The sequence below is a fragment of the Ailuropoda melanoleuca genome, chromosome 16 (genome assembly GCF_002007445.2).
Source record: "Ailuropoda melanoleuca isolate Jingjing chromosome 16, ASM200744v2, whole genome shotgun sequence".
NCBI lineage: Eukaryota > Metazoa > Chordata > Mammalia > Carnivora > Ursidae > Ailuropoda > Ailuropoda melanoleuca.
The window spans coordinates 20283489-20304520 of record NC_048233.1 but is presented as its reverse complement, the minus strand read 5'-3'; the positions used below and the strand labels follow the sequence as shown (position 1 = coordinate 20304520).

Sequence of the window (21032 nt, the reverse complement as noted above, 5' to 3'; positions counted from 1 at the left end):
AAAGGAAATCAGGAATATTCGGGAACTCCCTGCTATAGCAACAAGAGTTTTCATCAAGTTTGTGAAATGTAATTTTATTAATTAATAGAAGGGCATGTCTTACCAGACACACTGTCCCCAAATAAATAAAATCTCAGCATCATTAAAAGCACACAAACACAGTTTAACAGGGTACAATACAAATTCAATTTAGATGATGTTCTTACTTGCATTTACTAAAAATCTGAGAAAGACTGTATTAATCTCTAAATAATTATCTTGCTTAAAGAGAAAAGTAGAGCACAATTATTTCATGGAAGGTTTTGGGAGTGACAATTTGAGAAGACTTTGCTTTAAAATATATTAAGATACATCACAGGTCAAATCACACTCTGTAACATTACAACATGGAATTGTACTTAATCAAAAATAAAAGTGGCTGAAGAAGGCTGTATACTTTCTTTCCTAACATTATACTAATTTCTATTTTTGGCATGAGTTAATAACCTTTTCCATTAGTAGGAAAATGTGCTCTGCAAACTCTCGGAGGGCGCCACGGCCACCATTACATTTGCAAATATATCCAACAGCCTTCTGGGCGGTGGAGCAGGCGTCAGCAGGCACGCCACTTAGGCCCACTTTCTTCAAGCACTCCTCATCAGACACTTCATTTCCTAGCAAGTAAAAGGAACACTGGGTGAGTATTTAAGGACACAAAGAATACTCAGTTCTAATGATGCAAACAGCAACCAGTAAGTAATTCTGGTAGCTTCAGGAGACCTCAGCACGGCATATAATACCATAGATTAGGTGGAACAGATATGTTAAAGTATTTACAAGTATAATTGAGGTCTGCGGTTTCCCTTAAGCAATTCAAAATCAACGCCTATCAGTTAAAGAAGGAGAATGGATTATGATTTCTGATTGCCATGCATATTAGAATTATGAGATATTCTATATATAAATTATGAATTATTTAAACTTTTTATTAAAAAAAATCCCAAACACATGCAAGAACCCCAAGTTCATGTGGAATAATTATCCATGTTTTGGATCATTTATCAATGTTTTTCTCTTTACTCCACCCCTTAGTTTTTCAGAGGGAGGGCTAGGAAGGCGTTCCCAGACATCATGTTTTACCCCAAAACTCTTCAGCGTCTACCTCTAACACATATCTCTAATAGGTACGTTGTTTTTTTTTTTTTAAAGTGAGACAGTATCATCAAACTAACAAAATCCACAATTCCTTAATATCATCTTGGGGTGCCTGGGTGGCTCAGTGGGTTAAGCGTCTGCCTTTGGCTCAGATCATGACCCCGGGGTCCTGGGATAAAGCCCCACGTTGGGCTCCCTACTCAGTGGAAAGCCTGCTTCTCCCTCTCCTGCTTGTGCTAATAAATAAATAAAAAATCTTAAAAAAAAAAAATCATCTAGTAACTTAGTATGTGCTCAAATATCCTGTTGTCTCAAATTTTCTTTTTTATAGCTGATCTGTTTGCATCAGAAGCCAAAGTCCACATACTGCATTTTGTTGATCTGTATTTTCAGTACTTTTAATCTGTAACAGTTCTCTTTGATTTGTACATCACTTATTTGTTGAAGAATTACCATCACAATGACAAAACTACACCCTTTGCTCCCCTGCCCTGTTCTTCTCTCCCATTTTGTGTTGATAGGATGAATTTCAGAAGCACCCAGTACCTCAGATTCTCCATTCTGAGTGTAAGTATTATTATACGGTAGACCAACTACTACTAATAAAATGCTTGTTAAAGAGTTTGTTTTAAATCTGTTCCACATTTATCTAGTGAAAATTTTTAAATGGTTAAATGTATTGAAATCTGAATTTTCTCACTGAAAGATGATGAAAATTCAAGTATTTAATTTGTATAATCTACCCCTGAAACTAAGCTGTATTTAGTAAAATTTACCTATGTAAGTACTGATATTTTTAAGGAATATATTTTCATACGTTTATGCGACCCACGTGAGAGAGTGCTCTGATTTTAAAATTAAAATTTGGAGTCTAGGGGCGCCTGGGTGGCACAGCAGTTAAGCGTCTGCCTTCGGCTCAGGGCGTGATCCCGGCGTTATGGGATCGAGCCCCACATCAGGCTCCTCTGCTATGAGCCTGCTTCTTCCTCTCCCACTCCCCCTGCTTGTGTTCCCTCTCTTGCTGGCTGTCTCTATCTCTGTCGAATAAATAAATAAAATCTTTAAAAAAAAAAAATTTGGAGTCTATTCTCTATTTTCTTCTTTTCTAGCCTCTGCTCTTTATAGTTTTTAAAAATTTTTATGTAAGTAATGCATAGTCTTGGTAGAAACATTTTTTTTAAATCAAGGCAAAAACCAAATCAGCATCATCCTAATTACCACTATTTACGGATAATCACTGTATTTTGGCATGTATAATTGCATGATTTTACCGATATAAGCAATATACGCTATTATTACTACCTGCAGGCACCGTATGAGGCATTCTATATAATTTTCAATTTTCTTTCCAGTAGCCTTATGAATTTTGATTTGTGTTTATACGATAAATAGGAAAACCAAGGGTTGGAGAGGCTCACTGAGGGTCGCACAGATACTTAGTGTACCTGGGATTTGTTATACGTTCCACTAAAATTGTTTTCTCCTTGCAAAAACCAGATCATTTTCTATCAAAGGCTCTGTAGTATTCTTCACTGAATCTTCACATGCGGTTCAAAGGCTATTCCTGAAGTCCTCAGATGACATGCTCCCAAAGCATTTCCGTGCTGCTTCTTTTGAGGCCCGTACTACCCTCGTAAATATTTATTTCATACATGGCTTATGTTATATGTAGTTCAATAACTTGTCATCTTTAATACCCAAAATGTAGACATGAGACTGCAAGCTCTGGGCACAGTAAGTCCCAGCAACCAACCCCAAGCCTGCACATAGTATATCTGCTAAACACCAATGTGAAAACCTTGGGACACCTGACCCTATCAATACGGATCACAGCTCTGTCTTTCGTGGTTGCAGAGCATTCCATTTTGTGGATGTCCTATTTTTGCAGGATATTTAAGTGGGCTTTTTTTTTTTCTCCATTATTGGCCCATTTGTCCAATTTCCTTCCTGGAATTGACATTTAAGTTAAAACTAGGGACATTTTAATAAAGCAACCATCATCCAGAGTGTATTTCCTACATGTTAGGAAGCTGCAAAGTGCTTTACCCAGATTATCTCATGACTTCCTACCACAGTCCTATCACACAGGTACTCCTGACATTTCCAGTTTACAGGGGAGGAAATCATGGCATAACCTTACCGAAACTGACCAGTCAGGTGTGGTCTCACTCCAAAGCATGTGTCAGTAATCATTCTACTAGGATATAACTGATATGTACTATCAAACTAACCACCAGAAAGGCCATCCCAATTTAGTACTTTCCGCAGTAGAGAGTTCCTACTTCCCTACAATTATGCCAATCGGGAATTTTCTTTCTTATTTCTCTAGTTCTTATAAAAAAAAAAAAAAATCCTGGCCCACTTTATGATACCAACCAAGATACGCCACTTCTTTCCAGCACAGGCCCATTTCTTTTCTCCACTCATCCAGAACTGCCAGCTTATCTGGTACATTGACTTCCATTTTGCAATCCAGTTTTAAGGAAGAGAGTGTCTGCTTTGAACACGCCCTTTCTGAGATTAACCTCACCTTAAAAAAATAAAAAAAGAAAAGAAAGAAAGAAGGGCAAAATGAGAAAATAAAGAAAACAAGTATTTCATAATAAAATAACACCTGGTAAATAATACAAATCACAAATGAGTGGTCTTCTGAAGGACCAATTAAGTAAAATCAACTGAAATTTTAAAATGATGAATTTTTACAACATTTTTTAAGTCCAATAAAGGTAAAAGACACTGTTTTCTACAGTGGGAAGGATCCTATCTGCAGGATAAAATACATACACTGTCTGATACTAACCTAAGATTCTCCTATAATTTGATTTATCCAGAGGGAAGTCTACAACTTGTCTCTTGCACTGCTTAGGAACACATACTTAAGATTTCTAGGGAATTATAAGAAATTATCTTAGCTTTCATTTTTGAAAATATATTAAATATTAAATCATTCTGAATTAAAATTTTCAATCATAAGAATAAGCTACATCTTAAAAATCCACAAGATACTTGTCTTTTTTTCCTAAGCGCTGATACCTATTTTTTATGAAATTTTTCTTTTGTTGAAAGATCCTATGGGAATTACTAGATGTTCCTATTTAAAAATAATATGTTTATACTTACTGAAAAAACAAGAAATATTATTTGCTGATTGACAAATTCCTAATTTTATTCATCTAAGAGTAAAAGTATGACAATTTTCTAGGCATGTGAAGGCTAAATTTCATATATTTTAATAGAGGATACTAAAAATGTAAATCTCTTATTTCCCTCACATGTTCTTTGACCCTGAATCATCATCTTAAAAAACATCACTATATTCAGGGGGCACATACCTCAATACCACTTTTCTTTAATAAACTTATCCCAATAGCATCTTTTACATCATAAGATATTATTTCTTTTTGGTCTCCTGATACATAAATGTGGCCATTGGTGAGACATCCATCAATATTGCAAACCAAAAGTTTTATCTCCTTAAGCTTCTCTTTGCCAAAATAGCCATATCTAAAAGAAACCAAAATAGACCTCTGAGTACAAGTGCAATACTAATCACTCTCTCTCAACTGGCTAACACCAGTAAACTCAATAACCATTCCCACTCAGTTATTCAAACATTACCCTTCACATTTACGTCACATATACACTTCAGCTTCCAGTGCAAGACCTCTGAGTGGTCTAATGAGGCTATGTGTTTCTCAAGTTATTGAATAAGCCATCTATATGCATATTTTATGTGTATGTCTTCCTCACATGAACAGACTAATTGCAAAGATCCTCAAATGTTTGGAGTATCAAAAATTAGTGCCTAGAAAACTCCATATATCTACTAAAACTATGTCAGGGTCCAGTGCACAGGCTGTGCAAGTATTGTTTTTACCTTAATACTCTTTGTTCTGCAATAGGCCAATCAATATCCACATCTATATCCACACTGTGCTCAGCTCGCATTTCGTAGTATGCCATTTTTCCACCCTAAAGATGGTACAAATGCCATGAGTACTGTTTTAAACATTTATTCACGATATCAAAAAGTTTATTATAATACAGAACAATGAATTCATTTCTACAATACTTAGAAAAATAGATAACTCAGTAAAATGAGTGACATTCAACAAATAATTTTTTGAGGGAAAAGCTTTTTGTTTCCTATGTATTCAAATCGTACACCATAATATTTTTCAAATTCTATCTGCACAGTGCAAGCTTCCCATTTTTCTTGAAGTAGATTTCTATTTTAAGACTGAAAAAAGCAGAAATACCCATCTTCCAATATTCTGACAAGGAATTTTCTAGAAATCCCCTAATTGTATCCCCCGATAGTCTCTCCTGTCATCATCCAAAGCAGTATAAAGATTTTCAGAATTTATGTTCCAATTTGCAACTAAGTGGCAAGATAGGGAAGGAAAAATAACTAGTATCTATTGTACCACACTGTCTTAGATCTCTGAACTACAGGTGGGAGTCGACATTAATTGTCTGGATCACATGTGAGCAAAGGGAGGGACAATTTCCTGATCCTGGGGTCTGGGGGCAAAAGGGCAGATCTTTCCTATGATTGTGATTATCTGAATGTCAAAATCAATTACTGGTAAGCTTCATTTTTTTTAGAATTGTCAGTCTCTTCATAAATCTTATGATGAGATACTTGATTGTCCTCCACACTTTAAGAAAGGGTCAAAAAACAGTCCCCTTAGCAAAGAGTTTGGAAAGTGTGCTATCTACATATGTCAAACCCAATTTTCCTGAATACTCAAACTTAACTCAACAGTCTACAGTTTGCCTATATACTGCCAGAACTGTTAAAAATCCTTTTACTTCAGAGCATAAGTCACATTAGAATTTTTACTACAGCGAGTAGAGGCTTGTTTTTAAACTACCTGTTTATGACCTAAGCCAATTACTTTCTTTTTTCAAAGCGGCCATTCCCTCCTCTACGATACTGAGCCAGGAATGTCTACTTTATTTCACAGCTATGCAGATTACATGAGATAACCTATGTAAAGTGTTTTGTATAGTCCTTGGTACACGGTAAGGGCTAAATAAATAACTGCTATTGATTAAAAGGAACAAATAGTATATGATGTAACCATGCAGGCTCTAAAGATGTGAGAGACATTCAATGCCCTTATTTTAAAATGAGAGCAATGAGATTCAGAACAGGTAAAATGTATATTCAAAGACACATAGTCAGAGATATCGAGAGAATTATAATCTGGCTTTCCTGACACCCAGGCTGGTGATCTTCCACATCTACTATGTTTTTTGGTCTCTTTTTAAAAGCAATAGATTTTTATTCAACTGTACAACCACAACCTGACAGTAATAAACCATATATTAAAAACAGAATTTTGAATGGAATAAAATGAAAATCAGGGCATGTATACAACATTCAATATTTGATTCATTTCTTAGTTGTAGCAAAATTTCCTACAACTTGCTTATTCACTGAATGGATTCCAAAGATTAATTTATTGTAAGACTACAGAATAAATGCCTCAGATGATAAATCTTACCACTTATTGCCTTTCCTTTAGGAACTGATACTTTCCTTTATGAACTGTGCCATCTGTCTTTCTTAGAACTGAGGTATACATATAAAAAGGTTTAAAAGATTTTTGCAAAATGAAGGCACAAACCTGTAAATAACCCATCTCTATCAAATGTCTTTTAGCAAAATAAAATGAGCCATTTTCATATAATTCTCCATCCCAGTCTTGTCGACGAGGTCGTTTAGCTGGATTCAAATTCAGAGGCTCAGTCACTTCACGAACTAAAAGCAAAAAGCTATAGTAAGTCTATGTTGCTTTGAAAACTGAGTATTCATTTAGTAATTTAAAAAAAAAAAACTGAAACTGTAAAATATTTTTCTACCTCAATAAATAAATGGATTTTTAAAGGAACAAAATCTCTAATGATGCTGATGATTTATCTTTGTTTGCTAATATTTAATAATTATTTAATTATTATTATCTAGTCATAGAAAAATAAAGTATTTTACAGAGGAATTCTAAATAATTGAGGCTTTAAGGCATTTTTAAAAATACAAGGTTCTGGGAGGACATCAAGGCAAACTTAAGGCCGCTTCAAAAGGATGAACTTGTCATAAAATATCCTCATTTGAATACTTTAATATATTTCTCATTTTTCTATAAAAATACAAAGTATGTGTTTATACAATGTTGTTGACAAATTACTTTCGTAGAAATATTACAGAAAACTGAAGATTTCCTCATTAAATCATTGAGAATTTTATATTGATAAAAATGTTTATATATTACATATTCTTACCAGTAATTTAAAAATATACTAAGCATAATAATAAATAATATTTGCTTATTACTATCCTTGGTAATGAAGGCTCAGCAATATCAACATTAGTGATTAAAACATGATGTAACAAACGAAGCCCTCAGTATTGGTAAAGAGGGATCCTCTTGCTTTTCACTGCATTTTCCCCAAAACTGTGTTTATGGATGTGTATTGACATGCATGCATGACTGTGTGTGTGTGTGTGTGTGTGTGTGTGTGTGTGTGTTTAAAGCTGGTGATTATTCAGAATCTTTCTTTACTTTTGGCTGTCACTTATGGGTGTAATGGCTTCTAGAAATAATTTCTACTTACTTCCCTAACTAAACCATCTTCTGTTCAATCCTAGTACATCAGCGTTTGATATAATCTAGCAAAAATACTCAGCAAATATACATTGAAGAGTTACATATGGTATAGTTTTACAGGCACGGAATACATAGCAGTGAATAAGACTCTACTTTCATGGAGTGTACAAGCTGGTGGTGAAGACAGGCAGTAAACAAACTAATTCAAGTGGTACTTTGAAGAAAAGGAATGAGAGGGGCAAGTTTTTCCTAAGTGAACAAGGATCAGTGGCTGCTTCCTCTCTGGGGATATTTGCTGAATCCGAGGAAGAAGTAAAAGAAAGATCAAACTTGGCATAAGCAGAGGGACTTTGCTGGGGTAAAGAGAAACCAGAAGAATTTTTAATGGCCCTACGGACTAGAATCATAGATTGGCTTCTTTAAGAGCCAGCACACAGAGCTAGCTCTTCCCGCCTAATTATTCCCCTGCAGGACGTTTGCTCAGTGTGCTGCGCACAAGAAGCTAGGGACAGGCTGGAAGGCAGGGAGAGACCATTATAGTTTTGTGGTGCTTAGATCCCAAAATCCTGTTAGCCTGGGGTTATCAGCAATATACAAGATCCATCTCCTGGCAAGACACCTGCACTAAGAGGTAAAGTGAGACTGAAGCTCAAACCCAGCACAACTCCTAATTGGATCAAAGCAACTAGCTCCATATCCTATCTGCCTGATAGAAGAAAGGGTGTGCTCTCCCTGGAGGAAAGTAATATTTACAGACCCTTGAACAATGCAGGGGTTGGGGTGCCAACCCCCGACTTGGTTAAAAATCCACATATAATTTTTGATTCCCCCAAAGTTTAACTATTAAGAGCTTACTGTTGACCAGAAGCCTCACCAATAACATAGTCAATTAACACATACTTTGTATATTATATCTATTGCATTGTTGCAATAAAATAAGCTAGAGAAAAGAATGCTATTAAGAAAATGATAAGGAAAAGAAAATACATTTACAGTAGTGTACTGTATTTATTGAAAAACACTGTACAGCTCAAATCTGTGTTGTTCAAGGGTCAACTGTACTCCAATCTCTATGTCAGGCATATGATAAAATATGAGTCATTATGAAGAAGCAGAAATATACTACCCATAACTAGAAAAAAACAGTTGTAGAAACAGACCTATAAATGACCCAGGTGTCAGAACCCACAATCGAGGATTTTCAACTATCATAAATATGTTAGAGATATTAGAGGAAAAGATTTAAAAAGATAAAAAGATGGAGAATTTTAACAGAGAACAGCATCTCTATAAAATAACTACAATGTACATTCCAGAATGGAAAACACATATATCTGAAATAATTCACTGGACAGGATTTACAGTACACTGGACAAGTCAGAAGAAATGATCAATGAACTCAAATATGTCAACAGAAATTAATCCACATGAAGCACAGAGAGAAAAATCAACAACAATGCAGAACAGACTGTGAGAGACATGTGGACCCCATAAAATTGTTAAGATACACTTAAATCTGAGTCCCAGAAAGAGAGGAGAGAGAAATCGTGGCAGAAGAAATATCTGGAGGGAATGGCACAGAATTTTTGCAAACTAATGACAGATATCAACCTGGAGATATGAGAAGTTCAGGGAATTCTAAATAGGATAAACACGACAAAACCCACAGCAATACAAATTGGAGTCAACTATGAAAACTTAAGATAAAGGGAAAAATCTTAAAAGCAGCCTGAGGGAAAAAAGACATTATATTTAGAGAGACGATGATCAGAATAATAGCTGATTTCTTCTAAGAAACAATGGATGGCAGAAAATAATGAAATGACACGTTAATGATGCATCTTCAAAAGAGTAACATCTTAAAGATGCAATATTAAAATGCTGAAAGAAAAAAAGGCAAACCAAAATTTTATATTCCATGAAAATGCCCTTTAAAATAAGGGTGAATTATAGTCATTTTTCGACAGACAAAAGCTGAGAGGAGCTGTTACTAACAGATGTACACTGTAAAACAGAAGCACATGTAAGTGGTAAGAAATGAAGAATAACAAAAAAAGATAAATACACAGGTGAAGATAAATGACTATTTTAAAATAACTCAAAATACCGTTAACTGTTTAAAATAAATAGAACAACAATGTGTCATGGGTCATAATATATATAGAATTAGATTATGTGACAATAATAGTACAAAAGGCAGGGGCTAAATAGAAATTTACTGTTGTAAGGTTCTTAATTATTTGTGAAAATACAAATTCAGGTAGACCATAACAAACTAAGGGTGCAAAGTGTAATCTCTAGAGCAGTGCTGTATAATGTGAGCTGCATACATAATTTTAAATTTTCTAATGGCTACAGTTTAAAAAATTAAAAAGAAGTGAAATTAATTGTAATAATAGATTTTATTTAACCCTATGTATCTAAAATGTTTTTTAACATGTAATAAATATAAGAATTATTAATGAGATATTGCATATACTTCTTTCATACTAATCTTAGAAATCCAGTATGTATTTTACACAATGCATATCTCAATTTGGACTAACTATATTTTGAGTGCTTACAGTGCTAGAGGCTATTATATTAGATGGTGAGGTTCTAGTGTGATGACAAAAAAAGAATACAAAAAGTTATACAATATAAAATGGAATAATTTTTCAAGTATTGATTAATCCAGTAGCACTTTCAATGATTTTATAAACAAGGAACATAACAGACTCACAAGAAATACCACTCTGGGTTAGAGCCATTGTTCTTCAATAGCATTCTGTCTCATAGTGGTTCTAAGAAACTATATGACAAGACAAAGCTCTGGTCCCTAACATTCACTTCTCAATGTTAAAAGATATCTATTCAAACATATCTAATTTTCCTAAAAATACTTATAGATCTAATTTTTATGGCTTTGTCATCTATTTAACATACACATTTGTTGAACTTCTTAAACTTTAATCAAATAGCATATAAAGCTCAATATTCAGTTTAACACTGGGCTTCCTTGATTTGCTTCAAAAATTTGTTTCTTAAGCTTTAATAGATCCTTCCTAGAAATAATTTCCTCAGAAATAATAATTTCTGAGATTTAGTAAATAAGTTCAAAGTTAACATACATAGTTTAACATAGAACCTGGCACAGAGAAGACAATCAATACATATTTGCTGAATGAAATCAATCGGTAAATGTATTTACTGATATATTTCATTGGTTTGGGTAACATTCATATTTTGAGACTGAAGAATCTTATTTTCAGTCCTTCTTTATCCTCTTACTTGCTCTTTTTTTTTTGTATCTCCAGCTTCATTGCATCTTCCTGTCTCCTTTAAGTCACACTTAGGCAGCTTTCTATATTCAATAAATGTCAGGGCACCTAACAGAAATCAAACTGCCTTTCCTTATTATGTTACAACATTCACCGATTTGGTGGTCATCTTATTCTTTATTCCATATTTCCTAGTTTATCTAGCTAGAAATCAGGCTCCTGCTAAAATACCATGGAAGTCTTCTTACATCAGAGTTACATATTTTGGGAAGCAATTCCACAATTCATTCTTGAAGTCCTCCAGAACTTTTTGGTAGACTTCTATCCCCACAATCCCAGTATGATTTATATGGAGTTCACCAAGCAAGTCTAGAACAAACACAGAAGTATTTAACATCTAGAAAAATGACATGCCTGCCTCTAAAGGCAGAGTGTTAAAATGTCCATTTGTAAAAAGTAAAGCAGGGAATTTGGTCTGTCTTGTCTCAATAATCACAAGACTTAGAACTGATTATAAATGTCATTACCTACTACAGCTAATAATCACGTGTTGCTCCCTTCATTCCTAAAGAATATTTACGTATGAAAAAGCTGATTCTCCAAAAAGCTAAAATCAAGACTGATATAACAGATTACCTCCTTTCTGAATTTCACTCCATCGAAACTGATGGCGTCGCACAACAGAGAAAACAGAATCATATCCTTCCTCTCGAATCATTTCTGCAACTTTTTGAAGGTCAGTAGGATGTAAACACGGAGAAGTTGCTTGAATATTTCCTACAATGTCAACCTCTTAAAAAGACAAAACAAATGAAAAGGACATCAAAGTTCTTTGCAAGGAATACAAAGATCTTAAATTCAAATGTGAAAATTAGTCTAAAAAACGAGTAAGTTGGAAATTACATAAAATTTTGAATGAACTATCGAATTCATACCATTGTGATAATTAAGAAATTCTATGATGGCATCTAGTGAGGTAGAGCTGTCTTTTGAAACTTCAGAACTTCTTCGATGAACTTGGGCACCAAATTGTTTGGCCACATTCTCAATTTCATCATGGTCTGTTGAAACCCACACACTGGATAGATATTAAAAAATAAACATAACAAGACAAATCATTAAAAGAGACCGCCAAAGATAAAAAGGAGCTCTGCAACCCCAAAATACCGCTAACATGATGTTGGAATAGTTTTTAGACCATCAAAAAAAAAATTACAGATCTAACATAAAATTTAAAGAATTTTATTTTGTATATAAACTATATTAAGTATCTGAATAAAAATATAGTACCAGATATAGTATTTGTTTACATATAAAAATATTTGTTTTTATATTGCCTTATGTATTATATTATTTATATAAGTATTATTTATGTAGCCCTAGATATAGTTTTATAAAATTAGAAAAAAATGACACTTGGTATTTTTAAGGCTACCGGTATATTAAGTAAAACAGTAGTGCTAGAACTTCAAATCTAAAGGAAATAAAGAAGATCCTGCTTCTTATTCCCCATTCAAATCCAAATTACCATGTGAAGAATTTTAATATACTTGCTATGAAAAAGATGGATTTGTAGTAGTCAAACCATGATGCTGGAAGAATTTCAAGCTTAGAAGCAACGAAATGCCTAGATCTGGGCTCAAAATAATCAGATAATGCAATTCTCTTGTTTTGCCAACAATGGGTATCCTATAAATGTATGAACACAACTGATGGAGATACAGCCACTGACAACAATTACAGACATGGAGAACATGACTTGATGGGCTCTGGGAAGTTTAACTTAACTGCACCTTTCACCACATCTTACATGGGTCACCGTTTAGGTTTTCTAAGATGATGACTACTAGTAAAATGCTATTTGGGGCAAGTTTGCTAGTCCTCCTGGACCTTTACAAATTCCCTTTGCTAGAAACAAAAGATGTGAATATTCCTCTAGCCACAATGTTTTATTAGTGATATTACACAAAGATAGTTTAATTGACTTAGAATCTTTGGCATATGCATTTATTTTTCTTTTATCGTCTTCATTCAATATCTACTGGGGGTAAGAGGAACTGCATGTTTCAGATGTCTATGCTCAATTGTCAAGAGTGAAAAGAAAATGAGAAACTAAAGAAACATTTTTTTTTTAAGGAGGTTTACTGAATACCAAAAAAAAAACCCAAAAAAAAACACCTAACATCTCCAGATTTTACTTATCAATTTCCGTTCTTCCCTTTAATATTTGCAGAAGGAGGATTTAAATCTAAAGATAAAGTCAATAATCCCCGTATTTTTTTTTTTTTTTTTAGAGCCTAGTAAACAAGATGAGCCACTGGTTAGGGATCAGATGTCTCACATTTACTGTCAGTCTGTCCAAGGCAGAACACAGATGCCCCCTTTTTCCCCCATCCTGAAATCTGAAATATCTGGGGGCAGATTTTTTTACTGGAGAAATGAAATAGTCAAAGGTACATAACAAAGTACCAATGAAAAACTAGTTTTAAAATAGAGAAGGTGAAGGCAGGATGGTAAGATGGTAAATACAGTAAAAAGTGAACAGTAAAAGCTAAAGAAATGGTCTTTTGACATCTAATTTATGTCACTAATCTAAATAAATTATTGATGCCGTTTACTTTATTATCCTGATTTTCTGTAATGAAAATTCAACACCACAGGATTTGGTGACATTTTTGAAATGCTTAAAAGGTAAATAAAAAATAACAGAGGTTTTGGAAGAGGTCTGTTTTTCTTCTTTCCTCTCTTTTATCACTCATTAATTTCTTCACTCATGAAATGTTTACTGAGTGCCCATTATGTTTCAGGTCCTACTTCGGACACAGGAGATATGCAGTCCATTTTCTTGAGAAACTTTCAGTTCTTAGCCTATTGGTAGAGACAGAGGCCAACAGAGTTACAATACTCTTTAAACCATCAAGGAAAGAGAGGTAAGGAAGCAATGACTAACCTCTCTACAATGCTTTACTTTTACAAAGTATTTTTATAGTGTCTGCTACATAACATGCTCAATCCACATGTGTTAATAAATGAAACATTAAATGGTTAACAGCATGGGATCTGAAGGAAGGGGTTCAAATCCTAGCTCCACCACATGTTAGCTATATGACCTTAGGCAAAATCCATCATCTCCCTAGGCCTCAATTTTTAGTAAAGTGCAGGTGATTAAGAAAAAAAAATACAGGTGATAATAATAGTAATTACCTCACATAATTTTTATAAGAATTAAATACAAACCACAACACACAATAAACATTTAGTACATGTTAGCCATTCAAAATAATAAAATAGGAACGGCAATAAAGGAACACATACACAGTCTCATTTAATCCTCAACCGACTCTGTTGGAAGGAAAACTGAAGTTCTGCTTTCAGAACTTCAAAGGTCCAAATGTCTAATTTATATGTATGAAAACAGCATCCCATATGTAGACTTAAAATACAATTAACATAATTTATTAAAGGGACTATGTAAGTAGATGGTTTTCCTTTCGTTTAGGGGAATCAGAAAAGGGAGGGCAAGAAGAAAGAATGAGCAAGCGAACAAACAGGCCTAATAAAATGTAAAATCAAGTACAGAGTAAATGTCAAAGCCTAATGCTAATGGCTTTAGCCTCAAATGAAGTCGTATTCCATCTAACAGGATGAACAGGAATATCAACCCTAACGCCTGTGAATATTATTTTAAACCATAAAGTGCCATTTTAAGGCTAACACAGCATAGGCTTATCATTAATCATAAATCCACACCCTACGAATGAAACTAAAGTTTGTGTGTTTTTTTTGCCCACAAGTATGTTAGGCAACATTTACAAAATCAGTTTGTTCTGAGGTTTACTAATAGCACTGAACCACTGTTGAAATCAAGCTCTTACAAACTCACCTGTAACAGTAACTTTTTACTAAATGAAAAAAACTGTCTTAGCATTTTTCTCAACTGCTAACTACCCAAAGTAGTATACAAAGTTAGCAACCTTGGAAGTACTGTTAGCTTTGACTCTGAGCAGGACGGAAAAATCTGCCTCAACGAACAAATCATGGTTTTGAACAAAATAATCTCCAAAGATCTACTAGCCCTGAAAAACAAAATAGGGCAGCTGCAATTTTCTTCAATTCCTTCCTAGGGTAAATATTTATCCAAGAAAGAAAAGTAGAAGGTGACTGGCAACAAGGTTGCTCCAAACTTGGACTGCGGCTTCAGAATAAATCAATTAAATCCAAATCAACACATTTTAATTGAGGTTCCAATACAAGCATACCAAGATAAGTAAGAGTACCTGCTCACAAGAACCTCTTCAACCCAGTAGAGCAAGAGTCATCCCAGGCCAAATCTGGCTCATACCCTGCCTATTTTCGTAAATAAACTTTTAATGGAATACAGCTATGCTCATTCACTTATATATTGTTATAGCTACTTTCACAACATAAAACAGAGCTGAGCAACAGAGACCATTTGGCTTGCAAAGTCTAAAATATTTAGTATTTGGCCCTTTACCAGAAAAGTTGGTAGACCCCTGATATAGACAGTAAAGACACAATTCCATGAACTCTTCAAGGTCAAAGCATGTTAGCATTAGAAAGAATTCTGAAGACAATTATAACTTTCCCATTTTACAAGTAAGGAAACTGGCCCACTGAAGAGATGAAGATTGTAAAAACCTTCAATATGAGGGGGAAATGTCAAGGATCGATCACACACTATATGGCAGACACATTCTAAGGGCTGTATTATACTACCTTACTTAGTCCCCTCAGCAAGCCAATAAGGTGGATACTTAAGTCCATTCTGCAGATGAGGAAACTGAGACCCAGATGTTAAGTGATTTACACAAAGTTGCAGTTAACATGTGGTGAAGCCGGAAATTCAAATCCACAGTTTGATTCCAGGGTCTATGACCTTAACTCGCTGCATAGTACATACACTAAAAGAAGGTCTGAACACTGCTCTCTGTGCAGAAAACAAAGGTACAGTTACTTTCACTACGTCACTGAGGAAGTAGTGCTAGTCCCTTTTATTACCTTTTTAGTTGAACTTTCCAGACCCCTAGAAAGGATGCCACACAACAAACAGCTATGCAAACTAAACAGGAAAATCACTTCATTATACAGTATTCTAAGTTTGAGAAGGCAGAGTTAGACCAATTATGCTCATTTTGCTGGTTAAGGAAAATCCTGGTTTTATTTCTTCTAATTACTATTATTAGTATAGTAACAGATACCATAGATGGCTTGAAGTATAAAATATCATTCCAACTGTCAAGATGCTTATACTCTAGTCTAGATGTATTAAATAAAACTGGTACAGAAAAGGTTCTCAGGAATCATTTATTCTTTCAAGGAATTTTGTATAAATGCATTTTAATAAATGGAAACAGGAAAATCACTGCTTAATATATAACACATATTTTCCAATCATTTCGTAGCAAAATCTCCTATGTCTGCTATAAGGCTATTTGTCTGGTTTTGAGTCCCACCATCTACTCCCTTTTAGTAATCATATTCCAATTTTTCTTTTGATGGAACTGTCACATGGTGCTTCAGGGGGCGCTCCATCACCGGCTCCAAGAGCAGAAGAGGCTGTTAAACTGTACCAATACAAGCACTGGGGACCCAGAGAGACTCTTTTTGGTTACACTTAAACCTGGAAGGAGTAAAATAAGGGGGTAAACAAAGCTAGACACTAAAGCAGAAAGGACAGCTTTGATTGGTTAACTATGGCAGTTGGGAAAAGAATCCAGCAGAAACTGAATTCAAATTCCCCAAAACAAATAGGAAGAAGACATGAACAGACACTTCTCCAAAGACATACGAATGGCTAACAGACACATGAAAAAATGCTCAACATCACTAGCCATCAGGGAAGTACAAATCCAAACCACAATGAGATACCATCTTAAGCCAGTCAGAATGGCAAAAATTAACAAAACACAAAACAACAAATGTTGGCAAAGATGTGGAGAAAGGGGAACCCTCTTACACTGTTGGTGGGAATGCAGGCTGGTACAGCCACTCTGGAAAACAGTATGGAAGTTCCTCAAGATGCTAGAACAGAGCTACCCTACGACCCAGCAATTGCACTACTAGGTATTTACCCCAAAGATACAGATGTAGTGAAAAGAAGGGGCACACGTACCCCAATGTTCACAGCAGCAATGTCCAGAATAGCCAAACTGTGGAAGGAGCCGAGATGCCCCTCAACAGATGAATGGATACAGAAGATGTGGTCCATATATACAATAGAGTATTTTTCAGCCATCAGAAACGATGAATACCGATGAATACCCACCATTTGCACCAACATGGATGGAACTGGAGGGGATTATGTTAAGTGAAGTCAGTCAAGCAGAGAAAGACAATTATCAGACGGTTTCACTCATATGAAGAACATAAGCAATAGCATGGAGGACAATAGGGGAAGGGAGGGAAAGCCAAGGGGTGAGAAATCAGAGAGGGAGACGAACCATGAGAGACTATGGACCCCTGGAAACATTCTGAGGGCTTCAGAAGGGAAAGGGGTGGGGGTGGGGGGTAACACGGTGATGGGTATCGAGGAGGACACGTGCTGCGACGAGCACTGGGTGTTCTACGTAACTAATGAATCGCTGACTCCTACCTCATAAACTAATGATGCACCACAGAGTGGCTAACTGAACATAATAAAAAAAATTCCCCAAAACAAAGGCTGAAGACTTCTTAAAGGCTGGAGTGTGTTAAGGAAATGTATTGCAGGGGTGACAGAGGGGGTTAGTCCACGTGACTAGGCCATCTGGGTTTGTTAACTGGCGCTTATCCAGAGGAGAAACACACTTCTAACTTCATGATTGGGGGCAAGGTGCTAGTTGAAGCACTGTGCCCAGGAAATTCAGGCCCTTAATTCTCCCACAGGGACTGGAAGGAATGAGAGTTATCTACTAGGATATTTGCATTTCAAAGAGAGTTTGGGGTGATAAATTTACATCCCAAAGGATGGAGAAGGGGTTTCTAATTACAAGCTTTCAAAAGTAGTTGCTCTGAGAGGGGGTTCAGAGGCTATCTGCCTGTCACCAGGTTGTCTGTGAAACAAACAGTAAATTCTCCTGGCAGGTTGACTTTTCTCAGCCATTTTAAGGGGGGCTAGGATCATACTCGGAGCGTGGCCTTACACTGTTGGAAACCGTACTAGAGTTTGGACAAGTCGTTATGTGCTGACAGTTTTGCAGTTCCAGCACAACCATCTGGCACCATAAAGGGAGAGCCTATCTAGAAGAACCAAGAAATGGAGGATTCTGGTGACAGAGTGCACCATTCCCTCACCCCGCTTTATTTTTCTTGAAAATATTTATCAACACCAAATATAGTATACACTATTTGTATATTACCTGTTTCTCATTATAATGCAAGCTCCATGAGACCAGGGACTGACTCTTGCTATCAACTCTGGTTAAGGACACAGTACAGTGCCAGTCACATAGTAGGTGGTCAATAAATATTTGCTGAATGAATGAATGATTTTTTGCCTCTGAATCTCATTGTACCTGAAACAAGCCTTACCCTTTTTTGTTAAACCAGGCTGAAAGGAGTTTCCTGACATGCAACCAAAGAGTTGTAAAAGAGTTTTGTTCTTAATTTACTGTGAAAGTGATTTTTGATTTCTACTTCATTTCACAAAATGGCATATCACTGCTGCCTGGAGGCACCTTCTCTCAGTCTTCCCCCCCCCCGCCCCCAGTGTGCACTCTCTGTAAAGGTGAAAAAAATGTCCAAAAGTCTGTAAGCCCCAAAAGGACAAGAACCATGTCATTTCATCTTGGTGTTTCCTTGGATGTGTATGGCAGAAATTAGGGCCAGTAAGTGTTTACTGAATTGAACCAAATTCCCAAGGCTTTCCCTATCTCTCCTTAGCACACTTCCTATTACATTGCTACATTAGTGTTATCTTCTGGGTGCTTACCCCTATTTACCTCGCTCCACCCAGGGCTTCCTTTGGATTAAAACATTAAGTAAACTAGTAAATTCATACTTTTGGGTATCTTTCTTTAAACAAGACTAGTTAAATGAAAATCACATACCCATATGTTAATGTGGGCAGTTAATAGGCTCCAAAAACAATCATCTCTTAAAGAACCAAACCCCAAACATCAAAAGGTTAAAAAAATTTACTTTCCACAGTAACAAATTCAAGCATAATTAGGGTGAAGTTACTATGTGTAAACTCATTTCTGGCACAAAATTCTCTTTTCTTTTATGAATGACATCAGCTTGTCACTTCTGACCAAAATGGCATATGGCAATGTCTCTGAATAATGCACAATTAAAACTGTCTTTAGGGCAGACAAGGTTCCAAAGATATAATAAAACCATTTATAAGCATATCATAAAACAGCCTGCTGTACGTTTTCTCACTGTCTCTTACCTATGTACAAATGTAGGTAGTTTTCTAGATTGTGCTGACTCACAGGCAGATAGCTTGGAGTATTTTTCAAAGGTCAGAAAGGGATCTCAAAGCTGAGCTTGAAACTAGAAAGCCTTGACACCTCACTCCATTCATGAACCTGATGCCTCCCTAATCGATCGGCACCAAGTGGTTATCACAGGCTGAGCAACAGGGGAACCCCAACAGCCTCTGTCTACAAGAGTTCACATATTGCCACAGACGTTTCATAGGGGTGGCCTCCTTCACTTTACCCTGTGAGGTCAACCAGGGCGGCGGAGACGGCTGAAAAGAGGAAAATCTCCCCTTTTATGGATGGCATTCTCAAGGGCAGGGACAGGAACTGTCCCAGGTCAAGACTATTAGCAGCTACGAAACAAGGAAGCTGGAGCACTTCCTCCCTGCACTCTCAACCGGGGCCCACACACCCCGGATCTTGCACACCCCTTCCAAGAGCAGTTGCCCTGGGAGCCCCAGCCCTTCCAGCGGCCCGGCTCCCCGTCCCGACCCCCGCCCAGGCCGCGCCGCCCACTCTCGCACATGCGCACCTCTGGAAGACCCCCGAGTCCAGGGCCGCACGCAGGACCCAGCCAATAAGCGGGACCCCCGCCAGGTGCTTAATGTTCTTCAGGGGGATGCCCTTGCTGCCGCCCCGGGCCAGAATGAGGGCCGCCAGGTGCGGCGGCTTCTCCACACCTCGGCCCTGGCCTCCGCGGGAGTTGCGCTGCAGCTTCGGCGGCCGGCCCCGGGAGGGCCGCCCCCGCGGGTTGGAGACGGAGGTGGCGGCCCCCTTCTCCACCGAGTCCATCTTCCTCCCACGCCTTCTCCCCAGCTTCTCCACATCCGGGAGCTCTTCTCTCGCCACCTCAGCTCGGCGCCGCCCGATCTCCCCGCCCGACCACTCGCGGGGGTGGCTGTTCCTGGCCCTGGCCCCGCCCCCGCCGCGGTCCGCCCCTCAGCGAGGCACGCCGGGAATTGTAGTCCGCGGCCGTCTCGCCTGGGTCCAGTAGGCCGAGTAGGCTCTGGCAGAGCCACCCCAAACCCACGCCAAGCGGTGAGAGTCCAGATATAACTGGAAAGAAGCGCAGCTTCTGGGGGGCGGGGGTTATAATATACGGGGATTTCTAAATGAGACCACATAGGTTATAGATTTTTTGGTAAAGAACTTCCCCACTTAAGAAATGTAGTGGGTTTTCCACTGCACACTCAAATGTACCATAACACGATTCAATCTTATATTTTAAAATTATAATTGTGTATTTTTCTACTAGGTATCTGACTCTTTATTTCCAAGAGATTACGTCATTCAAATGTCCTGCAGGCACCTTAAATTCAACATTAAAAAAACCTCAGCTCTCCGTATGGGCCGAAACTACTCCTACATCTGCATTTTGTATCAACATTACTGAACATCTAGCATCGAAAACTTGGAAGTCAACCTTGACTATTCCCCTACAGCGTAGTAATCACCTATTCTTTTTGCTTGTTTTGTTATTTTGTTTTGTTTGCTATCAATCTTTTCCTTTTAGAAATTGTTACCTCTATTATCTGGTGGAGCTTTCTCTCACATCCTCTGCGTTTCGGAGGTGGGTGTGTGGCCCAAGCTGGTGGGTA

General features: G+C 36.9%; 1 protein-coding gene across 1 annotated transcript; it reads right to left on the bottom strand.

Annotated features, from left to right (window-relative positions):
* Positions 1-55: 55 nt before the first annotated feature.
* Positions 56-20332, bottom strand: CMAS (cytidine monophosphate N-acetylneuraminic acid synthetase). Its single transcript, XM_002915281.4, has 8 exons — positions 19967-20332; positions 11944-12086; positions 11645-11800; positions 6771-6904; positions 5012-5106; positions 4467-4638; positions 3511-3664; positions 56-653 (listed from the first exon to the last, which is right to left on the bottom strand). Exons 1-8 carry the CDS (start codon positions 20224-20226, stop codon positions 463-465), a joined length of 1305 nt encoding a protein of 434 aa, XP_002915327.2. The 5' UTR covers positions 20227-20332; the 3' UTR covers positions 56-462.
* Positions 20333-21032: the final 700 nt, after the last annotated feature.